The sequence below is a fragment of the Hylaeus anthracinus genome, unplaced genomic scaffold (genome assembly GCF_026225885.1).
Source record: "Hylaeus anthracinus isolate JK02 unplaced genomic scaffold, UHH_iyHylAnth1.0_haploid 4, whole genome shotgun sequence".
In the NCBI taxonomy this organism is placed as follows: domain Eukaryota; kingdom Metazoa; phylum Arthropoda; class Insecta; order Hymenoptera; family Colletidae; genus Hylaeus; species Hylaeus anthracinus.
Genome location: NW_026535289.1, coordinates 12,738,226 through 12,765,067, shown reverse-complemented (window position 1 = coordinate 12,765,067; position 26,842 = coordinate 12,738,226). Strand labels below are relative to the sequence as shown.

Here is a 26,842-nt window from a genome sequence, read left to right as displayed (position 1 = left end):
CGAAAAGTTATGGCCTTGGTTTGGCTGGTTCTATACGTATGGAAAGGTACGAAGGCGAAAAGCGATGATTGTTTTTGGTTCTGTTTTCGAGACAGTAAAAGGCTCCGCGGTAAAAAGTAACGATCCGAGTTTGGAAGATACGATCGCGAGAACAAGTAACGGCTTTAGACAATCGAAGTTTCATGATTCTTCTTTACGATATTTATTTAAGTGGAATTTCTTGCGTCGGAACTAAACAGCCCAAACGGCTTTTATTACGGAAATTGAAATGCGAGTCTCGATATTACACGACGCGACGCCTGAAGATCGATTGTCTTTACACTCTGGTCTCTAGTGGGTTACGTGTACAGTTTGAATTATTTTACAAATACTTTCAATTAGTTTGAACCGATGTCTGTTTACGAACTCGACGAGTTATCGCGAGGAAATCTTACGTGGAACAAATTACCTGTCGCAACGTTTCGAAGCGCGGACAGAAAGGAACTGATAAAAACGTTACCGATCCGAGTAGTACGAGACGAGATTAGAGAGACATTCGCGTTCGTGCTCGCTCGATTAATGCTGCGTTATCGTGGTGGTTTGTAACGAATATTCGTGGAACAATTTAGTGATTTTTCTTAACATATCCTACAGTGTACGTTCTCGATCGAAAACCTCGTCCTTCGAGTTTTATATAATGTACGATGTATACAATATAAAGTAGAAAGCTTCTAAATACGTCCTGGAATATTTGCTCTTTCTTGGACTCTGTCTGGCTATAAGGAGCGCGTTCTTTTTTAGTCGTCCATGGTCAGTGTCGAGCCACGATTTCGCTTATTATTCATTCGATTCGGCTTGCCGGACGTAGGAAGAGTCCGTTCCATCGGCGAAACGTCACGCACGGAGGCGGGACGATCGATCCCGATGCCTTTCCACGCTTCGATCAGTCTGTCACACGTCTACGAACTCTGCCATTTTATGCGAAAACCTTTTCAATTGCGACGGCTCTCGCGGCAATCCCTTTGTCATTCTTTCCACTCGGATCCTATCGCGAGCATTTCCGCGCTCCGTCGCGATTATTCGAAACACGGCTTCTGTCAAAAGTGTTAGACACGCGAGACATCCTTACGGCGGACGTGTTTATCAACCCCGTCATCGAAAGAAGATATCGGAGGGAAAGTGATCCGTTCGAGCGCATTTCCAGGTTCCTCGTCGACTTCGGTGTAAGATAGATTGATCGAAGTTAGACGAGGTCGCGTTCCAAATCGAGTATCGTCCCGCGTTGTAAATATTTGAATTTTCCAGCCATTTTTAGGTTCTCGGTGGATCCTCCGGGACGCGTTCAAGTGCCCGCAATAATCGTTTCTTTACATCGTTCCTTTTACAGCGACGAATAAATTCGCGTTTGCAAATTTCATCTAATGCAGGCGTTAAACGGTAAAACGAAAATGAATATCGCCGGAGTTACCGAAAGAGTTTTATAGCGTTCGAGCGAACAATCGAGAGAGAGAAGCGCCGTTTTTTTTTAAGGTTCTAGAGTAGAGGACCACTTTAATGCGACCGACCGTACGTTAAGTTCAGTGAAACGAGTCAAGCTTCTCCGCGCCCTAGTCCGCCGTTAACGTTCCGGATAATTTAGGGCTTCAACGACTCGTGTAAATACGCACGAATTTATGGAGTGACCTCAACCATACGAACAGCGTAGGATGTCTAGTGTCGTCGATCAATTTATTGCCTTTCGAACTGTACTAAATTAACAACGGCGCGATAATCGACGCTAAACAACGGATTTTCAACGCATCACGGCAAGATGTCCCCGATGAACAGGGCTCGACAATGGTTACGAGCCATCGACGTATCGAGAGCCATCGTAAATTCTAATTGCCGACATTTTAAGCACCGCGACGAATTTCCCGGATCCGTTTCGCAAATTATTCGGTAGGCCCTTTAACGTTCGGCTCGTTTGCCAAGATTTACGCGACTCTACGAGCACGAATCATCCTTTCGTTAATTCGATTCGCGTTGAAACATTTTTTTCAAGGTTTCGAAACGAGCGAGAAATATTTCGTGGAGCCGGAAACGAAATGCTTGATTCGACTCCGCGATATATACTAATAATAGAGGCTCCGGGGATTCGGCGAAGATTCGCAGAACGTGAATCCTGTCGCTGCACGTGCTTTAAAAATATTTCCGCTCTATTTCCCAACGATTCTCAAAATTCATACGAGTTCCTCGCGCCAGTTGCCGCGTATCTTTCCCCGACTCGAGCACACCGGCCTCGCTGGAATTTCGTTTTCTCGTTATGCTGCGTTCCTATTAAGCGAGTGCGCGCACCGACGCGCGGAAACGTTCGCCGACCGATCCTCTCTGCACTTCCGTAGTCGGAATGGCTCGCGAGTAGCCAGCTACCGCATGGTAATTGTTTGATCTCGAAGAAAAATTCAGCAGAATTTCGACCGAGAAGCTACTTTTCTCGATTCTCGCTGGATCGTGAAAACTTTAATAAACGCGGTCCCTAGCGTGTTTGTTCTCTTTCGGTTTCCGAGAGTGAGATAGCAACCGAGAGATGCTCGTGGACGAGGAATCTTTTTGAAAACATTTCCGAAGTCTTTCGAAGAGACCCTTAAAATTGATCGAGATTCTTTCATTTCGAGGATATCGCGGCACGCAATGTTCGAATAAAGGGAGAAGCGATTTCAACTTTTCCTTCGAAATCCTTCATCGCGGTTCGTGCGGTTCGGAACCCGATCCGAACTTCTGGAAGTCACGAAATCGTATCTAATTATAATGACAATCGTTAGGGAAAATGCTAGGTATTTCGGGCATCGAGATAAGGTTGGTTTCCATACTTTGACGATATAGATTATCGTTTCGGATAAAGTGTTACCTGTTGCCCCAGTTACTTGGTTCGTTCGAAGCCACACGACTCTGTCCGACAGAGTCTGTCGTTAATCTGTAATAACGAGTATTTACGAGACGATAACGAGGTTCCAGAGATCAGAGTCGGGCGTTCGCGTTTTTGCTCGCCGCTGGATGCACCTAGATTGACTCGAAGGAAGATGGCAATTACTCCTAAGAAAATCAAATATCCGATAGGCGAAATAACGAGCGGCGGACAAGTCGTAATCGAGGAACGGACCGAACGAGAAATATGGCTCAGACGTGTTTCGAATGTTCGACAGAAACGATTTATCGTCGCGCGATTCGGTTAATGGATTTTAATTGAGCCGAGCAATCAGACTTTCGGCACTATCGACGATCGAAGTGCCGAAGCTTCTCGTAGCGACAACGATCTTTCGATTAGACCGAGCACGAGTTCCTCGCTTTAAAGGGGACCGTCGCTTTTCCGATCTCGCGAAATCGATAGTCCTCTCGTATACTTTGAAATTTCCACGTGAATTACCTTATACGTTTCCTCTTCGTCGTTTCCCTACGAACAGTCCAGGAACGGAGTCGAATAACTTTCTCGAAAAGACAAATCCTGTACTCGAAAGTCGACTGTCTCGACGTCGACGAGTGGATTCCGTGGGATATTACCGTTCCTCGCGGCGTGGCTAGCGAGGCTTTCTTGGAATTCGCCTAATCGTAGCTGCCTTTTCTCGCCATTTCCCAACGGGCCTTCTCGCCGAAGTGGAAACCCGATCCTTTGAGCGCTGAACTTTCGTGCCGTTAACCGACCATTTGCAGAAAGCTATCGACGAGTTCGCGAGCGATACTTGGATGGAACGCGATGCTTTTATTATTTTACCTAATTTGAAGCGTTGAAAAATAAATGCGCGTGCGCAGTCTGAAAAGGTTAAATATACCTGTCAATTCGCATGGCCCCAGAGGGGGCACCGACTTTAAACGAAAAGGCTTCACTTGCTTCGCTTACAGGGATGATGCATTTCGGTCACGTCGCGAGGAAAAGGCGTTGCTCGGCGTGAAGCGATGGAAAACCGTCAGCTGGTGTATTTTCCACGTTGGAGCTTGACTAATCGTCAAGCATGTTGCAGTCGAGAGCGTAAAGTTCCGCGAGAGAGGTGTACAGTCGCGGGAGGAACGCATCGAGTAAAGTAACGTCACGTGAAATCTCCGGACGGTGGATGTGATTTATTTCTCGCGGCGAACGCGACTGGCATAATTCCTTCCGTAAGAGCGGGACGGTAGCGAGACCCGAGCCAGTTCGTAAATTTACCCGGGTCGAACAAAGCTCCGTGTCACGTGCGAGCGAACGACCGCATCCGGTTTCCTGGCCGACGCGTCTAATGCCGACCTGGATCTTAGCTTCCCTCCGCCTTCGAACTTCGTAATGCAATTACGAGCATGGAAATTAACGCCAGGGAATGCTAATTCTTGTTAACCGGAAGTTTACCCTTCGAGGAGCTTCGAGTCTGCGCTTTGCGCGCTCGCTCTCGCCCCGAGTCGTACTCGACCGCGGTGATATTCGCTCGGGGAGGTATACCCATTCGACCAGACAAACAAACTTTTTTTATTTATTGCCGCGAGTTGAAATTACGTATTCCAAACGATGCCCGATATTCGTACGCGAAGCAAATTTTTCGGGTACAAACGAACGACGCGTTCTAACCGTAGACATGTGAAAATATAGACCGAGCCTTTGTACGAGGGGCAACTGAAAATCGCGGCGAGGGGGAATGTAGCCGACTTTGACCACTTTCGTAATCGCTCGGATATGTTCGGCTTTTCATAGTTGCATGTTACAATAACTGATTTTCAATCTGTTTTGTTTTCTAAAAATTGAAACTAATATTAACCATTCTGTAACACTATTTTGGAAATATTCTTGTATGTGCATAATAATAACAAGAATATATCAAATAACCGAAATAATGTTACAGAATGGTTAATACCGGTTTCAATTTTTAGAAAAAAGAGATTGATCACTGATTATCAGTTACCCTTTATATAAAGGTCTGTATCTTCGTATGTCTACGATTCTAACGTTTGGACGCGAACGAAAACGCTCGCAAAAATAACTCTATCCTTGCTCGTTAACCGTTCTTCTTTTATCGCTGTCGTCGCAGAAAACTATTCCGATTCGCGTCTTCCGCGAGCGTTTCCTTTGCGAGGGCGCGTTTCGCCAACTACAAAGGAAAGCGATCTCTTTGACGCCTCGGGGTACTTAAAAATTACGCCCGCCTATCCGGTAAGCTCATCCTAAGCAACGCGTGTCGCAAAGTAGACAAAGCTTTTTATGCAAACAGACGAATCGTTTTCCTTAAGCACGTGTCGAGGCTGATTCTTCGACGAGTGCTCCACAAATGTGCGTCACAGTCGACTAAATTTGAATATTTCTTGAAGAAATTTGTACAAACTATTCAAATATGTATGAAAATAGGATAAAAGGTTCGATAGAATTACTTATTTCTTTCCATTCTAAAAAAAATTCACGAAAAATCGCTCTCTTCAGACCTCCTAATTCAGGATACCCCCTTAAGTCAACCCGTCAAAGTTCGCTTTGCGCGGAATTTACTTTTGTCGAAACGTAGGCGCAGGTTCTCAAGGGAAACGAGTGTACGCAAAGGCAGCGCCTTCCTTTAAGGTTCGTTTTCGTTCTCCGCCTAGTAATTTCGAGACCCATCGTGGATGCCATTTTTATTACTTTCGCAGCAACGGAACGTTGCGTTTGCGGTCGTTGCATCGAAATGGGCGGCCTAGATTCGCGCGAGTCGCGACACAGGTACCGCGACAAACAACTCTATTTCGTTGACGGCTTTGCTCTCGGAAAATACCGTCAACGGATCTTTCGCTCGCTCGCGTGGCTCGTTTGCCGGCGAACCTCTTGTAAACAAAAATATAAAAACGAAGTCACGCCGGCCAGCAGTCGTAGAATTTGTAAACAAAATGGGAGACACGCGACCGTGCGGAAAAAGAAGAGCTTTTTACCGAATCGGTGACGTCGGCTAGGAGAAAAGAAGTTCGTGATATTTCAGCTGGATGGATTCGCTGTTTGAGCCGACTGGGATTTATTTTGGGATTCGCAGTGTTTGCCGTAGTTGATGATGGTACGTTTCATTGTACATAGTTTATCTATCGCATTGAACGCGAATTGGAAGGTTTGCTATGGAGATTACGTACGAATGTGCGAGTCTGGCGTGGTCGATACCTTGATTAAAATTTGCCGAACACCGTTTCGCCCTCGTAATTGGACCTGGTGAAATGCGAACGGAAGGAAGTACGACGCGTGAGAACCGTCTTGAGCGGATGCAACGTCACCGGATCGACAATTTATGTATCGACCAACGATAGCAACACGCGATGCCGACTCGCTTCCAGCTCAGACGAATCGTTGCACGAATTACACGCCCAGCCATTTGTCGGTTAATTTATTCCGTTACGTTGCACACGCGGACCGGTACTCGTTAATCAAGAGAGGGCATCCGACGTCGGCTTAAATATGCTAGAATTCGATCGAATCGATTTTCGCTGCGTGTATCTGACCGTGGAAAATGAAGATAATTTAATTGTCAGCGATACATCCGACGTTATCGATGATATCGCGACGTTCTATGCGCTCGTAGCGGGGGCGCGTTACATTGCAACCGGCACGGTAACTATTAACTGCTGAACGCCAATGATAAACGACGACTTGTCGATGTAACGTTGGATTGATGGAACGCAGGGTATGTACTCGCTGGAAATGCCTCGCCGTCCCTTAAACCAGTGTTTCTCAATCGCGTTCGATTCGTGACCGACTTCTACGTTTCATTTATCTTTTTAACCCCTCCTCCTCCTCCTCCTCCTCCTCCTCCTAGCGGTTGCTGCGAGCCGGTCGAAATAAATTTGCCCCATTTATGACCCGAGACCACCGCCTCTCGTTTAAATTAACCGCTTTGAACGATTAACTTCGCGATCTCGTGTTACTCCTCCGAACTCGGTCAAATAAAATTTCGTTACGGTTGCGTTCCGAGCGGATTAAATTCTCACCGACTACGTATCTAACTCGATCCTCATCGAATCGAAGATACAAGAGAATTTTCCGAAAAAAACAAATTACCTCCGCGATTTCCAACAGTTCGTCAGGTATTCGACGAAATTGCATTTTAAAGTTCGTTTAAACGTTTCGTTGAAATGGATAATGGTGAAGTTCGCGCGTGCACATTGCATCAGAGAGGCACGAAACTGTTAAAGATTCATGTAGGGATACGACGGTGCACCGTTGCAAAACGGATTCCCAAGTGACGCGTATCGATGTGCAAATTTAATGTCGAAATGGCCGGGCATATTTCACAGGAGATCGATATTTCGATAACGACCAACAACATACGCAAAGGGAATGCATTTAATTCCTCCGTAGCGTTTAATCCCTCTTAGTATTTCGATCCCGAGGTAATAACGTTTACATCGATCGAACGTTCAAAGGGAAATCCAATAATTCTGTCATCCAACGCTGCTAATTGTCGATCGAGCTACTGTTGCCGCGGATAAGGATTAATCCCGCGATGTTGTTGCGCGTGACTTCGTCGGTAAGAAAATATCAAAAGGATGAACGTCATGGAAGACACTAATCGATCGGAGGCTTTCGGTGTTTGCCTCGATAAATCGAATAACGAAGGGAGAGCTCGTTATCGCTAGTTAGGAGCAGTTAGTTCACCGATCCTCGGACGTGTGGTATGACGAGCGTACAGTTGCTTCCACGCGCATCAACTCTCTGCGTGGAACTAGACCCGACGTTCACAAGTATCGAAAATCCCAAGCTGTCGTTCCAAAGCGACGTACATTTACTTGCATGGATTTATATCGCGTGAATTTTGTTTTATCCTACGAGGATCATGCCAAGCAGAAATAATCGACTCCATCGAATTTACTGTCGCGGAAGTTCGACGCGAGCCGACGATACGAATGGTACAAAACATTACGCCAAGTACATGAAGAAGTGGAGGACTCGTAGAAAAATAGAAGATCCCCATGAAAAACTACAGAAATATAGAAAAAGTTGTGAAATCTAAATGAGCTGTCAGTACATGAAAGTCCTTTCCAATAAAGTGCAAGGACGACACTGCGTAACACAATGTAAAATTCGACGCTTTTCAACCATGCGCAGCTAAATTTACTATGGCGGAAGCTTCAACGCGAGTCGACGATACGATTTGCCTGGCCCGTCGAGCATCGTTGATTTATCGCGTAGAAATAATCGTCGTTTGGATTGAGACACCGCCGTTAAACCTGCCAGAATCGTTCCCATGCGGAGGGATTTAGGTGGAAGAAACAAACACCGTTCGGCTCCGGCCAGTCGTTTAACGCGATTGGCGTTTATTAACGTCGCGGTGCGCCGTTCCAATTGCATTTTCCAATTTCCGCGTACGTGTTCGAGCATGCGCGCGTAACTTTTGCTGGCTGTAACCGTATTTTCCACGAGCGAACAGCTGTCCTGGATTCCCCGCTATTGCGCTCCAAACAACGCCGCTAAATCGTTCGGAGTCATTAAAATGCATTTCAAGGAATGCTATACCGCGGAATTCTAAATTTTCCACGACAAAATCCATTCGTTCTCGCAGCCCCACGATTCGAGGTGCGGTCAAACTTTTTGCCATTGAAAAGATTCCTCGCGAAACGGCGCATATCGAGAAGGATAAAGTAGGGTTGCGCGGACCGTGCTCTTTAAAATTGGAATTCCGTGGCAAATGTCCGCGGAATTCCAGTTATAGATTTCCTTTCTTGGAAGCTACCAGTTGGACGTGACAGCCGATGAAACATGTGCTTGTCTTTCGACAGCAGCTATCGAGTAAAAAAAAAAAAAAAGTTTGTCTTTGAAAGGTGTCGGGTATTTTCAAATTCAATGCGGATTCATAAACTCGTTTCACTGTGTAACTTTGCGAACGCTATGACAATGCCTGTCCGTTCTCGTCACCGCGATTTCATCGAAAGCCAAAGCCGTATGCAAGCTCGTTGTTGCGCGCGTCCTTTCGGATATGAAACGAACCAACAGTTCCTTACTCGTTGGATTACGCTAAACGAGAACTTTCTATTTAATTATTTCAACGTTCTGCTGTTCTCGTAAAGTAGTAAATATTTTTCGTTTCCACTTTCTCGAGCGATACCCCGCGACTTTTTTTTTTAATTCTCACCCCGTTTCTTTGTCGGTTAGGCAAGAACCACGCAAGTTTAGGGATAAATGGGTTACCTTCTTTGCCGAGAGAAATTCGACGATGTTTTCTCTCTCCTCTTCGGATAGTTGGACTAGGAAGTTCGAGTCGTTGACACTTTTCGTAGCAAGATCTCGAAAGTTTTCCAATTTCAGCACCGGCGCACACAGTCAAGCTCGCCGACCGCTTTCTGCGCAAACAATAAACTTTTCGGAAGTTATTTTAATTAACGCACAGCGAACTTGGACCATTCGAAAGCATTTCAATGGCGTTCGCCGTGATTGGTGCTTTGGCTAGGCTTTATCGAAATTTTCATTCGTCCGAATGGCGATGTATACCTCTCGCAGAGCAATATTTACCTTTTACGCTCGACGTAGCTGGAAATTTGATTTTCTCTGGCTGTCACCAGAGTTATTCGACGTAACGAAATTGATTAATCCGTGACAATGTTTGGCGAAATGTAATGCATCACTGATTACCGGAGTAATTATTCACGATTCGTTTACATACAATTATCGAACGAAATTTGTATGCATTTATTACATCGAAATTGTAATATCGAATGCTAATCTCATCGTCAAAATTAATTAATAAGGTTACTTTTGACGTTTCTTAACTGTTGTATCGATTAATGAAAATTCACGCGCGTACATTTCATAAGTACTTTTCATATCAATATAGTATATAAATGCAGAAAATCCGCAATGATCGTAAAGTAATCGTAGTTCACCTATGATTTACGAGATCGTTCCACCGAATGTGGAAGAATAAGTCCAATAAGACCAAACTTCGAAGCTAGAAACTATGAATTTCCGGAACGTTTACTCGCCGAGTTTACTGCGGTCGAAGTAGTAAAATCGGTGTTACCGTTCGAAGGACGAGGGCGGGTTTACTCGACAAAGAACGTGTCCGAACGACGTACACATCCTTGCATCGTTCCAAGTTCTAGAACAACGAGTTAGTTCATCACCGTGAAAGTAGAGATGTCGTCGCATTTTCTTCGAATTTACGAAGCGGGAAGAAAAATACTTTTTTCTTTATCGTGCCAGACAAACTCCGGTTTACAGGTAAAAGTTTTAGGGGTAAAATATTGTATATTATTTGAACCTAAAAGTTTATATATATAAGGAAATATATATATATATGTAAGGAAAATAGGAGGTTAGAGATTGAAAGACACGTGTTTTAGTAAAGTGCAGTTAATGAGAAATAAATTTCGTTGAAAGTAAGGAAGAGAGAGGAATTGACATTAGGCAATATAAAAACTTGAATTGTCGTTTCTCTACTTTTCAGGTAGGTTGTAAATATTGTAAATAATGTAAATATCAGGGTAATATTATAGAAATAAAACTTTTACTTATCAGAACGACACAATTGTTTTTCCTTGTCAATTGCTAATAAGTCTTCCACCGACTTCTCGAGATGGAAACGAGTGTTCGCTACTCGGCGTCAATGAAATTATGGCAGATTGCATAATGCTACCCCGATCTTGTTGCGCGCCAATCCGTTACACGCATTCGCTACTTTTGCCACTCCAACGAGCTCGTTATTTCCTCAAAATTATTTGACGAGAGCCGGGATGGAACACGTTATCCTGGCGCTAAGACCTCCGACAGCAATATCGGTGAATATCCGAAACGATCCTCTCGACCTTAAGCAGCAGCTTTCTCTGCAAACCCTCGACGCCCTTCTTCTTCGCTCGTGGCTGGCATCGTTGAGCCGGGGATTAGAAGAGCTGGTGCTTCTCGTGCTTACGGCCTCCTCTCTTTTCCGCTCCTCTCCGTTACGCGGAACGAGAGATTTCCTAGCTTCATTACCGAAACGGAAAACGGGAAACCGCAGCCAGTGGGAACGTCACGGGCGCGAATGAAAAACGAGAAGATAAAACTAATGATACGTAATGGAAGATTCGTCGTGTCGAATAAAGACAGTCGCTGCTGACATTTGGGAATTAATACCGATAGAAGTATTTCATGGATGTATCAAAAACATTGAAAGTGTGGTACAGCGTCGTGATTCCTCAAATGATAGGATGCTGAAAATTCCGTCCTAAATAACGCCTCGTGTTTTCAAGTACACGACGTTGCACGCATTACCGAGGAAGAAAGCAGCGAAACGGTGTAAAGCTTTTTACGAGAACGGCAGGAAATCTCACTCGCTAAATACTAACAACTCGTCCCTTTCCGACACTTTATGATTCAAACGCAATCCACGACCCAGTCCCTTGGATCGTAAAAGCTCCGAAAAAGGCATTCCACGCAAAGAACAATTGCAAACGAGGTAAACGGAGATCCTTGAAAATGATAAACAACCCTCGGAAGACGGTTCTCTTATCCGCGCCCGCAACCCATCTTCCCGTTAACAAAAGAACAGGACCGATCACACTTTCGAGAATTCGGAAGGATGCTTTTTTCGCAGAAATTATATTAAACATTCGTATTCCTGTATTAAATATTCGTTTTCGAAAATATTGGGAACCACGAGCTATCGTTGTTTCCGGGCTAATCCGAACCTGTTGTCTCGAACAATGAGAAAATCGATGCGATCGCGTCGACGGAAGAAAGACGTTCCGGTCTTTGTCTCGCGCCTGAGCGGAAGACGGATAGCGATCAACTTTATTATCTATCCGACGATAAACTCTTTCCATCGAGGGAACGAAAGCGGAAACGATATTACGGGATAAAATCGCATTAGGGATTAAAAGCTCGAGGAAAGAGACTCGATCGTAAGGAAATATAAAGGCGAAACGCAGGAAGCGGATCGACGGAAACTGTCGAAAGTTTTAGGAAAACCGAAAGTTCGTAACGCGACCGAGTCAAACGGCAGTAAAAGATAACTTCCTCGAGAAATCTTCCGAAAGCTAAACGAGGTACTAGAGAATGTTGCGCGAACTTTACGGGGTAAGAAAGTCAACGAGATTCGAACAAGCGAACGCGTATCCATCGACAAAGATCGACAGGGTGCAGATTAACTAGGTAAGACGCTCGATCGTGTCTCATCTGATTTCTTTCAATCGTACTGTAAGATTGTTTCACTCGAACGATATTGAACGAGAGAAGAGATCGAGTTGGCGAAAATGAGAAAAACTGATTGGAGACCGATGGAGAGGGTGATGGAAATCGAGGAAATAAAGTATAAAAAAAGAGGAACGGGAAAATAGACAGATTTGGAAGAGGATGTAGCGGCGGGGTGAGGAAGTATGCGAACGAGGCGCAATTAAGTCTTCTTGGCCTCGAACCAATTACGTGGCAGAAGAGTTTCGCCGTGAGATACCGAACCTATTGGTCGGACTGGGATGAAAACCGAAGCTCTGTGGCCAACGTGAAACTTTCCTCGACCGCTGCGAAAATTCTTCGTTAAAGCATCACCCTGTAAAACGACTGACGCGAGCTTACATTACCAGAGCCGTTGCCAAATATTTTAACGGTTCAAGAACATCGAGCAGAAAGGTCCACCAAACCGTTTCACTCGGTTCGCGTACGATTTACTTTAACCACCATAGGGACCAACCATTTTATTCGAAACGAAAGTAAAGCGAACCATAGTTTTCATAGCTCGAAAGCAAAGCGTCGATATATCAAACGAATAGTAGCTCGTTCGAGATTGGATTTGTCATACCTTAATCTTCGGAGTCTTGAATCTTCGGAGTCGTAAATTATTTTACGGACGAGTCCGTTACCATAATCCTGTTTCGATAGACTAATCCGAAGTATCCATTAACCGATTGACTCGTCGATGAACCTGGCTCGATGACGGCCGCGACGGAAATTACCTCTGTACATAATCGTCGAGCTACAGGATAAATGAAAGCAACTATACGGACCGCTTAAGGCAGCATAAATAAAATAATCGGGTTTTACGATCCGCAAGTTCGACGCACCGACGAATGCGGTACGCGAATACTTTCCTCGTCGTTGGCTAGTTCGAAACTATTTCAATTCGTCAACAAATATTTGTATGCACCTTATCGTCGTGGCATGCCACGAACGGCTTACCCTGCACGGACACGCTCCGCGCGAACATGACTCCGGCGAGTTCAGCAGTTTCTCAAATTCAATTTACGCGCTGCAATGTCATTACGGCGTCCCGCGTGTACATATATTAAAGCGCGCTGTTCCGACGTAACGTTGTGCAATTAAACCGAATGGAAATCTCGGTGGATCTGCGTGGTCCAGACTAAAGAGGACCTTTCGAAACAACGTGGACACCTAGCTAGGACCAAGGGGTTCATGTCACAGAGTCTAACTCTCTAGGTCGGCATATACCACGATTTTTATCTATTTGCATTTTTGCATTTTTATATATGGGTGATTCCATTCTAACAGTGATTATTAATGTCCTGTACTGTTTACTCTCACTGGTTATACATTAACATTGTATTCATAAAATTTTCGTATCGATACGATCCTCGCGAACATATTTCATACTTTTCGTATCTTCGTTGCATATATGCGTCGCATATAAGTGACTGGCTTCCGTTGGAATCCAATGGTTTTCCGCTGAATCGACATCGGTCGAGGGCGGAGAAAATTTTTGAGCGGAGCCAGTCACGCGACACGCGAGGTTACCCGACGAGTGTTTAGCGAACGAACGCAAATCGTAAACCGCGACGCGAAAACCTACTCCAAAGTTTCCCGACACTGCCAGCTGTCCGTATACGTGGAGATATAAATTATTCGTTCGGTTGCACAGCCATTTGCCAACGCTAGCGTGCCGTACATCGGGCAATAAAGTGCTGGCCACGTGGCTGAAATTATCGTTACCCGGCGATATAGACTCTTCGTTGCCCTGATCCACGACGCGCGTTCCTCTCGCCGAACGTTTCCCTCTACGACGTCGACTCATTGTTTTGTCCTTTTCACCGGAACGATCACCTTTTTATTCAATGCACGCGTTGTAAGATGCACGCAAACCCGAGACCAACCGTTTTCTCTTTTTCGATTCGAATCAAAAGAAATCCTGAAACGATAGGGGCAAAGGAGGGATGGATTTTTAAATAACTGCACCGCGAACGTCGTAAAATATTAAAACAGCAATCGAAAGAGCATTTCTTTAACGTATCCAGTCGCACACTGCGATGCAATATGATTTATGTCGAGCGTAATCTACTTTCCCCTCGTTCCATCGCGCGTTACGGAGCTAAGCGCTTAGAACGGCGCTATTAAAAACTCGAACGACCTTTAACTAGAGCCTTTAACTCCTTTACGTGTTCGAAAGCCATTTTAGGGTCTGTTGAGCGTTTTATTAACAATTTGGTGTCGACCTGTACGTACGCAACAGTTAATAGCCGACAACGAACGAACCAGCACGGCAAGTTTTCTTTCGTAACGAGCTCCCCAGCTTAAAAGCTTTTCGCAAAATAGTCTTCTTAACGCTCGAGACTGCCCTGCCCGATACAACTACGTGATTTTCACGAAAAGAAATTTAATTAGAAAGGATTGCAGGCGGTGCAAAAAAGATCATGGAAGGGCAGGACGTCTCGCGTTGGTTCGGGTATAGATATCAAGCGTTTGGTACTCGTCGGAGCTCGTCGAGATGATCGATAGGACCTTCGAAGCGTTTCAGAGAACCTCCTACGGTTGGTATCTCGAATCCCGAGGGAACAATGTCCTTAAACAGTAATCCTCGATGGAGTAGCTGTTTTTTTTTTTTGTCAGCTAGAAAATAAGAATCCTTCGGGAATTTCAGTCTTTTAAACTATCCTCTAGGATACACGATCGAGAACCGTTGGCCTAAACAGCATTCGATATCCGCCGGTAACTTCGAACTCGTTCCACTTTCGACGCATCCTTGAGTCCATATCCTATTTGCCGATAAGACCCTTCGCGAAAGCAGGCAAGGCAAGACATTTGGTCCGCCCAGTTTTCGAAACAAATCCAAGGTCCAACTTCGAGCGACGAAGAATCGTCCTTGTCTCTTTATACGGATCTTTCCATTCGCTTCGGACAGTCTTCAAAGTTCCCATGTTTCCAACTTCGATCCAGCTGCGAATCTCGTTGGACGTCTTCCCACTTTGCACTTGGCTTCTCTTCGCAATATCGCAAAGCTTTGTACCTCTAAGAGTAAATAATTCACGACAATTTTGAACTTTGAACAAACCCGTTGACGATGGCCGTGGCTCGGCTCGGAACAACGAAGATTGATGTCCGATTAGGAAAGACCGATTACCATTACCGCAACGACGATCCTCGCGGCTGGATAAGCGTCATTTTCCAATTCCTTCGCCGATTCACCGTAATTCAAGGCAAAATAGTTTAGCGAGTAGAAGGAACTGCGTCCACGTTCCGAAAGTTCGCGAATTTCATGGAAATGCACCGCGACAGACGGTTGCGGATGCTTTCGTTCTCGGTGGGATATTCGCGGGTGGGTCGTCCCGAGGAAATTGTACGTTCAAGACGTTGTCGCGTACATACCAAAGAGAAATCGCGAGAACTGTACGTATCGCGGACGCGTTTCTGCAAATTTCTGCAAATTTCTTGTTTACGTTCGTCCGCGCGTAAATTGTCGTCGTTACCAGATGCTGAAGATGGAGAGACAGAAAGAGTCGGCGGAATTACATCCGAATCGTCGTAATTTACGGCGCCCGACGTCTTTCTCTGCGGAGACGTTCTTCGAATTAGTAATTCGCTACCTCTGATCGTTAGGAATCGTCGAAATTGTGTTCTAAGATTATTCAGCGATATCAAAGAAAACGGAATGTCTTTTATGGTCGGTGCGCTCGTGCTCCGTGACGCGGTAGATATTCGGAAAAATTGAATGGGTGTTTCTCGAGTTACAAACGGGACAAACCGATGAATAAAATTCCATGGGTTCTACGGAGCACGAGAGACGATAGCGAAATAGAATTGCGGACGCAGCCGAAGTATAATTCTCTTCGGATTCGCTTTATCGAGTGCCCATTTGAATTGTAACGGGATTCGACGAAGTACGGAATAAAAGGAAAAGGGAACCGAAGAAAAATAAAAGCGTGCCTGAAAAAGAACGGGTCTTTCCGAAAGCTCTACGAAAAAAAGCTGATGTTAATTTGAACACGTGTAACACATATTTGTGATTAAAATATCAGGAGTCTAAACAACAATTTATTGGTTTGTCCCAAAAGTTTCTTTCGCTTTATTAATAAGTAATACATGCGCAATAGTTTGTGCTTTGTGTTACATTATTGAATTGTGAACGATTCATTTTGCTCCATTACTGCGCAACACGAACATCTATGAAATTAGATTGTCTATTTATATCGACACGACCACATCAAATAATTGAGTGCAACTCGCGAAAGAAACATTCGGGACAACCTAATAATTTAATGAATTGGTTTCGAGACTTGGAAGATTACGCGATAGTTGTAATTGGGTTTTTCGTGGACAAAGACATGCGCTGTACGAATAAAAAACTTTAACGAGGATCAGCGCTTACGACAGCGTTTCCATCTTTTTGTCGAGCCAATTAGTGCACCGCATCTTTTTCGAGTGCCATTTCATTCTATTTTTCTTTTCCAAAATTTAAACGGCATCGACTCCCGACATCTAACGACCACCGTGTCCGCAAGATAAGCCTCGCAATCGGAGCACCGCGAAACGCGAAGCAATGCAGAAAGTTAAATTTCGACCGAACGCTGTGCATACCCGCTTCTCTTCGTTTAATAAGAGCCAGGAAAATAAAAACGAAGCGGCCTTGTCTCAGTGTCTGCGTGCTCGCTCGAAAACCACGCGCAAATTTATCGAAGGCCGTAAAAGTCGAGCGCGGCCGAAGTGACGAGCCAGAAAGATTATGTATGCGCGGTCTGTCAAAAGGAGACTCGGATGGCTACTAAAGAAACCGTCAACTTTTGTACGTCGCGTCAGGCCAACGTACTCTTTCTCTGGAGATTGAACTTTTTATAGACACAAGAAACGTCCCTTTATAATATTATCTCCCACGCCGGAGAGGTTGGTTTCTATACGGTTTTCACCCTTATAAACGTGCCGGCAACATTGTTGCGTAACGCTATAGTATGGAACTTGGTACGTAGTACGTACGTATCTCGCGTGTATTTAATTTTTCATTCGCTCAGAAACAGAATTCTATAGAAGAAGCGGTATATCGCTTTGACGCGCAGCCAGTAATGATCGTTCGGTTTTTTTCAGAATCTGGAGCGCGGTTATATTTTTTTCGACGCTCTAAAAACGAAAAAAAAAGCGGGCCACGCGTTCGGCTCAACCCGGTCGGTACGTTCTGTTGAAATCGCGAAGGATATATCGCGCAATCGGATCGGCGAAATGTGCCCAGAGTAGAAGGAACTTTTGTTGTCCGTCGAGTATTTTTCTCGCTGACAATCAGCTGTATCGATCGTCTGCAGGCTGCCCTACCGCTTTCGTATAAATTGAATTTATCGCTGGAACGATGGTCTGCATTGCGGGAAATTTTCGGACCCGTTAAAGACCGGAAGTTGCCGTATTTCCAGGATTTCCGGGCTTTGTAAGGTAATCGAACGGTCCAGGATACGTACACCAACGGTGTGGTGCAAAGTACAACACGAAATTCGGAACAACTATGTAAATTTCTGTAGGTGAAATTCAATTTTCACATTGTGCGACGTTTAAGTGATTCGACCGGTTGACGGGAAAGAATACGCCGGCTTCGATAGATCGAGTAGTCGAAGAACGTTACCCGAATTTATCGAGGAACGATCCATCGAGCGACAAATCACCGCGCGTGACGCGAGCAACCTGAACGTCGCGATCTTTTCCTCCCCCGTTCGACGAACATTTTTTCCCAGCTTCTGTCACTCGCGCTATGCGTTCGATTAAAGGCATTTCCCTCTCGTTTCTGTTTCAGTTACCGAGAAGGAGATTCGGCAATGGTGAGTTCTAGGAACCAAAGAATTTAACGCGCGAGCTTTAACGCTTAATCATTTTCATCCTGGGAGTAAATGTAAGTTCGATGAAACGTTGACCGATTGTTTGTTTAGGCACAAAGGATTCCTGAAGGACTGCCCCGACGGCCAGCTGACGGAACAGGTACGACCTGATTTCGACCGTGCGTGTTGATTAACACTTTCGCTGCGGACGAAAATAAGTAGCCGTTCCCTGGGAGCTGCAATTACGATATTTTTTTTTTAATGACAAAATTTCTTACAAATTTTCTGATATTATTATTTTGAAAAACATATATTCGTGGTAACATATTTTATTTGTAACATGATTGCCGAACGAGAGAAATGAAAACTGAAAAATAATAAAAACAATCGTATATTTTCGAAATTTATTTATTTTTTATGGTGATTTTTGAATACTATTGCTTCACAATGGTCAATGGTGTCCTTCCTTTCGACGAAGGGACCAACATGAATGCTTGGATCGTACCGACTGTTTAAAATTTCGACTCTCGATACGACTAAACCGACTAAAAAAGCAAAGGACGCGCACGTGCGTCATCCGCAGCGAAAGTGTTGAACAAAGATCTGTGGACACGCGTAGACGGAATCCGAAGATGCGTATCGAAGATGTGCCTATTGCGTGATTTCAGGGTTTCATAAAGATCTACAAGCAGTTCTTTCCACAAGGTGATCCATCAAAGTTCGCCTCGCTCGTCTTCAGGGTCTTCGACGAGAACAGCGTAAGTCTCGCGATTTTTAGATGCGTTCGCAGAGTTCGGACGCGAACCGAACATCGAGTAAATATACAGGGCGGTCCACGTAATTGTTTCAAGTCATAACGTCGTTGTTATTGCATTTACGAAAAAATGCCAAAGGAGAAAGATAAATGGTTCGAATAGCACTACATCCGTAGGCCTTTAAATTTTTTCTTAGATGCAGCAGTGCATCGTGCAATTAACAATTCTTTAAATAGAAATGCATATTTTTTTTTTACACAGATCGTGTCTTCTCTTCGCTCTACGTAAAAAATGATTAGGGTACCACGTCAAGGAAAGTATTAGTTCTCGAGATATTTTCAAAAACTGTCTTTATTGAAGACGATGCTCAACTTGACTTGACTCGAAACAATTGCGTGGACCACCTTGTATTTCTACGATAAATTGGTACACGCGCGCGTTGACCATACATAGGAAAAAAATAAAATATACATGTCGAATCGAGTAACCTCCTCCTTTTCAAAGTCGGTTAAAAACACGCGTTTCCGTCGATAGTGTAAGCTGAACCCAACGATTCTTGTCTCGCAGGACGGCACGATAGAATTCGAGGAGTTCATAAGGGCGCTATCGGTGACGTCGCGCGGCAACTTGGACGAGAAACTCCATTGTAAGTAGAACCTACTTATCCTGGCTAGAGTGGTTTTTAAAACGCGAGAAACAGGTGTTACTTTATAAGCATCTTCTCGATACAGAGCGTACCTCCGCTCTCGCTGTACTACTTCGATTCAATTCTCGAGTCGTACTCGCTTTCTTACTTATTTTCTTTTCGTCTAATTCGTATAAAATGCGGACCATCGCGTAGAAAGGCGAAAGACACCGGTTGAAACGCAACGAAGTAGACGAAGCGTACGTTTGAAAGGAACAGAGCAATAGAGGAGTCGGTTTTGTTCTCGTTTCCAGGGGCATTTCGGCTCTACGACGTGGACAACGACGGCTTCATCACGAGGGCGGAGATGTACAATATCGTCGAGGCGATATACGAGATGGTGGTGAGTACATCGTTTTTAAGGTTGCGAGGGAGCTTCGCAGTATCCGGCACCGTTTTGCTCCGGCAATGTACGCGTGTTGGGAATCCCCTGTTCCCTAGTTATTGACCGTTGCTCTCCCCGAAGAAAAGCAACTTCTTTCGTCGTGCAATTTCCGAGTACTCCTCGTTTAATCAACCGCGAGAACATCGACGACGACGGGGCTTCGTAATCGTACGCGGATAATTTCGAACAAGGAAGTAACGCACAATTTTTCAAAATAAATAAGGAAGCTCCTTGCTCACGAGTCCTTGCGAAAAATGAGTCGCATCGAGTTCCTCCGAAGAAACTGTTTCCATTTTCGTCCTCGATTTGGATCTCGCGGCGGGAGAAGCGTCGCTTGGCTCGATCCCGAGGACGGACAACGCCGGAGAATAAAAGAATCGGCGGTGAATCGAGAAGAGTTTGCGAATCAATTATCCGATGCAAGAGGACAACCTTTGGCGAAGCTGGTCGAGCGGAATGGAGTGCAGCCGAGGCGGCAAGATAGAGGAGAAAAGACGAGACAATTACTCTTTGGCTCGATGGTCCTGAGAAAAAAAGAGGAACGTCGCGGTAATAAATATGTCGTGGCAGACGAAGTCGAACGGGTCTTCGTTTCGTTTCACGGGAATCGATTGCTCGTCGAAACTGTTTCGCGAACACGACCGCGATGTAACCGATGGCAACTGAAACGTAACATTCAGAGTATGCAGAATGGTCCGTGTCGTCCATGCAACCAAGAAAATGGTACTTTATACGTTATCGATTTGTATGCAGGGTGTCACAGGTGTGCGCACGTTTTATCGGTACGAACAGTTTTTTCGCGCACGAATTTATACGTACGAGTTTATATATAAGAGCGCGTGTAATATAGGGTAGAATCGAGAAATATAAATGGAATTTTGTTCCTTTGTTAAATAGTCACGGGAAATCTCGCGAAGGAATTCCAGAAAACAATCGCTATTCCCGAGCAGGTTTCCGTGTCGCGTACGAACTAAATGCTCGCTGCTCTCGCTAACGCGGATCGCTCGGGAAACCCGTGGAAAATCTTAGCGTGATCGATGCTCGAATTTCCTCGCGGAACATCGACGCTACGAGAAACTCGGCGTTATCAATCATGTCGGGTTCGCATTGGCGTCGAAAAGCGGGAGAAGCCTAACCAGATCTGGATTAGGTCAGAGATTACGTCGATCAAGGAAATCGTTTATGCCGACGACCGCGTATTAACTCGAAAATAATTATCTCGAAACGTAATTACGGCATATTTGCGATATTCGCGACCAACCCTGCAAAGTTCTTATTTATTTATTTATTTATTTCGATACGTGCAGGGTGTCTACGTATAAGTCCGCAGGCTGTCAATTCTACAACAAATTTCCAACAAAAAATTACTCTTAGACATTTTCTTTGTGTCGCCTTGTTCTCGAGTATTTTCACTTTTAATTTTTTTTTCTGTGCTTTCGACTCGACATTCTTTAAACGGCCATAACTCCGTTAAATTACCGTGCAAACTTAAAAATCAGTACACCATTCGAAAGAGCGTTAAATTTTCGATCTCCCTGATGCAAAATCAAAATTTATTACGTAGGTTTGACGAGTGGAAAATTAGGTCAAACTTTACATTGTGACAATTTGAAAAAATTTGACCGGTAGCACCAGCGAACGGAGTCGTTTCATAACTATTATACCGCGAATAGAATCGAATGTGTTAATCAACTTCATCAGGTACATCTTAATGGTATCGGTGATATCTGGAGTAAACGATTCGGTTCTCGTTGACTTCCCTTTGCGAGGAACTCGGACTTTTTGCGCAGCCAGTTTATAAAGTAAAGTCGATAGCCTTAATCGTTATTCGATAATAGAAAAGTTTACTTTTGAGAGATGAAATGTACACTTGCGCCGCGCTATCGTCGCTATTATGCTTATCAGGGTTATCGACTTTATAGGCAACCATCACGGACTCTTTACTTTGACCGAATATTCAAACACCGTGCAAAGTTCCTGACTTAAATATACGCTGCGAAGAAGTTGTCGCGCTTCTCTTCGCGATGAATTTACAGAAATATTAATATTTCTGTAATTTGCGTACGAAATTGTACTCGGGTGATACCCAAATGATGCGTCACGAGATAATATTTTCAACGAGACAGTTACGACTATATGAAAAATGGTTAATTTATTCGAAAGATTGGAGCGTGCTCTACATTTTTTCAGCAGCGATATACGCGATGTCGGAGTTCAGATTCGCTAAACTAGGTCGTGAATTTCGATGCGCTGTATTAGTTAAAAATGAACAATACGCATCTGGTAACATAATGCAAAGGAGGGGGCGCATTGTGGGCTATTAATTCAGGGGAAAGTAACGGTTTGCCGGTCCTCGGTGTAATTTACATTTTCATTCAAAAAAAACGCGCTTCGTTAATCCTCCGGAGTCTTGATGTGTACGCGGAGCGAAGCTGCATCGAAACCAGAACACCAACGACAAAGGAAGACTTTTATCCAATGATTTCTCTCGTCCAGCGAGCACAGTGTCGCGTTATAATTCAAGCCTTAAACGAGATAGGACGCGTATCGGCTACGTTTACCTTTCATAATATTCCGAAGCGTACGCTAACGCGACCACTGCGTCAAACGATGCAAATTTTTCTTTCTCAAGCTACCGCAAAACGCGAGATTAAAGATTATTCTCTCCTGAAACACGTATAACGCAAACATACGGAACAAAGTACATCGCAAAAAAAAAGGGGAAAAAGAAGAAGAAAATATCGCGGCTAAGATTAAATGTTCGACGATCGGAAACGCTACGTTCATTTATGCGCGATCGTAACCATGATCGAATACTCGCGTTAATATTAATTCTTCGCTAAAGACACCCAGCGTAAGACCTCGCGTATCTCGCATGGTATAAGATCGCGTGGGCGTCTAAGGATTAAAAAGTACAGCTTAATGCGTCCAACGCTCACAGAACGAGATGAGAACAGACGATACGTACGGTTTCGTGTTCGCCTTCGTGAATATCAGGGCCAAAAATCGCGACGATAATTAACCCTGATTTCAGGCGCGCTAAAGCGCCGATAAATGTTAAGCTCTCGGCTGAAAGCTATACGAACCGAAAAAAACGATAACGCGACAGGAAGAAAAGCTGTCGAGCGGTTTGAACCGTTCTAAATTACCGATTCGTTTCGAGCCTATGTACCTACGTAAAGCTCTCGCGAACTTTGACGCTCCGTTTCATCCTCATCGCATCGTCGATTTCATGGAAATTCTAAATATACGAAACGACGAACTAGACAAATTTCCGGGTTTCGAGGCTTGTCTTTCAACGCGATCCAAAAATTCCGCGGACTTTCAAGTTTGTTAGCCGTAGCGATTTTCAGAAACGCACAGGGGAAATCTGGACTGCGGTTAGATTGGAAGCGTTTTCGTGCGGCGCGGTTGTTGCTAATGGCGTCGTGCCGCTCGGGTCGGTTTCATTTTTCCGGATGTTAGCAAATATCGCAGCGCGAAAGCGTTGTTACGGGTTAAAATTTCACCACCCCGATATTTTTTTTTCTTCATATCTCGGTATTTTCGAGCGCGTAGCGAAAAGTGGACGCGCGGGTGTATTAAATTTTTCAGCTTTAATAATCCATCGGTTTTTCGTTTATGTTTATTATCGTGTATGCGAGGCGTGTTAAGCTCGATATTTGTACGGATATAACGAGTACTAGGATTCGGTGGAATTATTCTTTTGCTCGGGGCGATATTTGCCCTCCGCTGTGAAACTGAAATCGATAGTTCATGGACAGTACGAATCTCTTTGACGTTTTAACCGATAGCGTTGCTTTGCTCTCCGAAGACCCGCTGACTACGAAGCTTTGATTTTTCATTGTCGTTGCGGTTCAGGCCAAGGATTGTATCTTTATTAAGGTGGATGCACCCAATCAAGGCTGGTATCAACAAATTTTATACACCGCGAATAGAATTTCATTCTCTCTACAGACCGTGCACCGATGTTATCTAGCGGTTTTCATTTCTACTTCCTGAATTCCTTACGAGTTGCGAAATTGTCAACACGGGCGAATACGCAAGCACCTCCTTTGCATACTGATACTTTCCGCGAAGAAAATTTCTCGCAGGGATCGTGGTTCAACTTCGTTCGAGTCCAATCTCATATTCGCCTGCTTCTCACGTAAATTCCCAGAGATTAGTTTCGCCGACCCTTCGCTGAAAGTCAAACTTCGCAGAGATGTTATTTAAGGGGTTAGTCGCAGGTTAATGAAAACGGACAGTTTCTTGTGTGTGTGTGTGTGTTTTTTTTTTTTAAGGTATTAAATAATAATTTTTATTAACGAAATGTAAATATTAGGTTGTCCAGAAAGTTCGTGCCAATTTCTATATCGACATGGACTTTCCGGACAACCCGATATATTCCGAAGTATGTCTTAAACAACTATAAAAGAATTTTTGTTTGAAAAAAAGGTTAGTTCATTTCGTCATACCAGGCGATGGCGTGGGTGGCCACTTGATTCTTAGAAATTTCGTTAATAAAGATTATTATTTAATACCTTAAAAAAAAAAAACACACACACAAGAAACTGTCCGTTTCCATTTTCCTGACTGCGACTAACCCCCTAAGTAAAGCTAATATAAATACTAATCGCGAATATCGCGTTCAACGTTGAATTAAATGACAGGTTGGCCGAGATCGCAAGGTCGTCGCCGAGAACCATAAACCGATATAGAGACTCGCTTAACGCATCGGGTATGGGGTGTTTCAGGGTCAACAGCCACACGCGGAAGACGAGAACACGCCGCAGAAGAGGGTGGACAAGATCTTCGATCAAATGGACAAAAACCACGACGACAAGCTGACCCTCGAGGAGTTCCGGGAGGGTAGCAAGGCCGACCCAAGAATCGTGCAGGCGTTATCACTGGGCGGGGAGTAATGCTAATCTCCGTCGGGGCGAAACGATTCACCGATCGTTCGAAATCGGACGATCGTGTCGTCGCCCCGAACACTCCAGTCGTCGAAGCGAATAGTGGAAAATCAATCGTTCGAACGATAAGGATAAGCGAAGCGAGCGACCTCGAGCCAACTCCTCCGTAACAGATCATGCAGCCGGCGTACACGCATACGTAGGTATACACGCATCGACGCGGCACGAGGCGACTATTTTCGACAATTTCTTCTCCTCTCTCCCATCGCAGAAACGATTTTCTTCCCGTTTGCACGATTCTACCGAAATTCCGTAGATAATCGTCGTAGATGATCGTCGAGTCCAATTTAAAAAGAAAATGCACCTTGTTGCAGGTACGTATTCGAGTAGATTTAGATGTTTCAGGCTCACTTCTCGATCCTCTTACGCCATACCGAAGAGTACAAGAGCGTTTAAAGCATCCGCTCCCGTAGCCGACTACATTCCATTTTTAAATTGGATCGTACCGAAAATCGCGCGACGGTATCCCTAGAAAGCGTGCAAGTATCGCGTAGTGGATGTCGAGTAGTCGTTAGTTTTCTAGTTCTTTGTACCCAACCGAATCGTCGACTATTTTTGTACGAACGGCGAACGAAGCGAACAACGAGAATACAACGCATGCTTGGCACCTATTCCTCGATCAAAGTTTCATTCGGTCTACGTTATTGCTGGTTATTAACGAAACTTTTCTCGTACGCGACCGCTGCTTTCCGACGAATTTAATCAAACCAGCTATTTCATCCTCAACTTTAAAAGCAATTTTCGCGTGATCAACGAAACGGAATTAGACTAGAGTTTCGTTGTTACGTGTATCGTTTTTAAGTATAGACGCGCGAGAACTCGGAATTCGTAGAAACGGAAACGTCACCGTCGAAATGCATCGCGGGCAGGCGCGGGGATTCGAGTAATCGAACCGCGAATAAAGGCGCGAGAGAAACTGCGACGTCGATCACAAAGAAGAAACTTGTAGCTGTCGCGCGGCTTCCACGCGCGCGTGCTCGAACCAAAGAAACCAGCGAAGTTGCGGTTGAAATAATAATAGAAAAGAGGTAGACGAAGGCAGGCGTGGAGAGCGAACGCGTGCCGAGTACATTGTCTGTTTATCGATTCCGTGCAGAGCTTACGCGTGAAACTTTTACTCGAGAACTTATCGTAGATCGCTGTACCGTGCTCGGTGAAAAGTTGTACGCTCGCGTGGCTACCATTCTGCCAATTTTCGAGCCAGCGAACAATTGTTTCGACCGTTCTATTTCGTGTACACGAGTCAACACTTTTATCGCGACGGGCCAGTTACGGTTTCATTTGCATTTTTATGGGATCCGGACTACGGTAACGCCAATTTTCCCGTCACTTTTTTTAAACCTTACTCGCGTCGCTCGATCACTCCGTTGCGCTCGACGATCTCCGCTTAAGATCCTTATCGTTGTCCGCTCGCGATGATTTTTACGCGGCGCGTCCGTAATAAAAAAGCGCGTTGAAAGGGATGGAAACGGAGGGCGGGCGGGGATGAAAGAGGACAGGAAGTGATTAAAGCGAGAGGGAGGTGGAAAGGGTGGGCATTTCTCCTAGCCTTTTTAACTACACAAAACCTCTGGAGAACAAAATCCACGGAAGGAGCGGCGAACGCAGCTGAAGCGAAATGTGGTCGATTCAAAGTGGAAAGAGAATACGCACGGAGCTGAAAGCGAGGCCACTCTTCGAATACTCGAGCGCTTCGGTGACTCAAATACGTATTCGAGTACTAGAGTAATTATTACTAGGATATTATCACAATCGATAATAATATTTCTATTCGACTGGAAAAGCAAGACGGTTTTTTCGCTGGCGCGCGGTGAAAGACAATTTCTTTCGCCTTTCTTCTTCGTATTCTCATACCTCCCGCGCCCCCTTCGCAACGAAAGCAAATTTCGTTTCCATTTGCGCGATGAAACTCTTTCGCGAGATTCGAATTACGTGTGCGATAGAAAGGGAAGGGCAGCGAGTCTCGCTAGGATCACGTAACTTTCTCGCCAAAGGAGAAGCGAAACGCTGCGAACTAAATATTCTTCGTGGCAGCGTGCTTCGAACGGGAACGCGAAGAGATACATTATTTAACGGGTAAACTACCACCGGTATTACGTTTTTCTCGGCGGTATTATGTATTTACAGGGTCCCCGGACTTTGCGTCTTTTGAAAAATA

General features: G+C 44.7%; 1 protein-coding gene across 1 annotated transcript in view; it reads left to right on the top strand.

Moving 5' to 3' along the window:
• Nucleotides 1-26,237, top strand: part of LOC128894681 (frequenin-1) — a 35,104-nt gene extending 8,867 nt beyond the window's left edge. The window contains exons 3-8 of the mRNA XM_054156597.1: nt 17,883-17,907; nt 18,016-18,064; nt 18,573-18,662; nt 19,227-19,305; nt 19,599-19,687; nt 24,466-26,237. Of these exons, the coding sequence (XP_054012572.1) occupies nt 17,883-17,907; nt 18,016-18,064; nt 18,573-18,662; nt 19,227-19,305; nt 19,599-19,687; nt 24,466-24,633 (500 nt within the window). The 3' untranslated portion in view covers nt 24,634-26,237. The remainder of the gene's footprint in view (nt 1-17,882; nt 17,908-18,015; nt 18,065-18,572; nt 18,663-19,226; nt 19,306-19,598; nt 19,688-24,465) is intronic.
• Nucleotides 26,238-26,842: the final 605 nt, after the last annotated feature.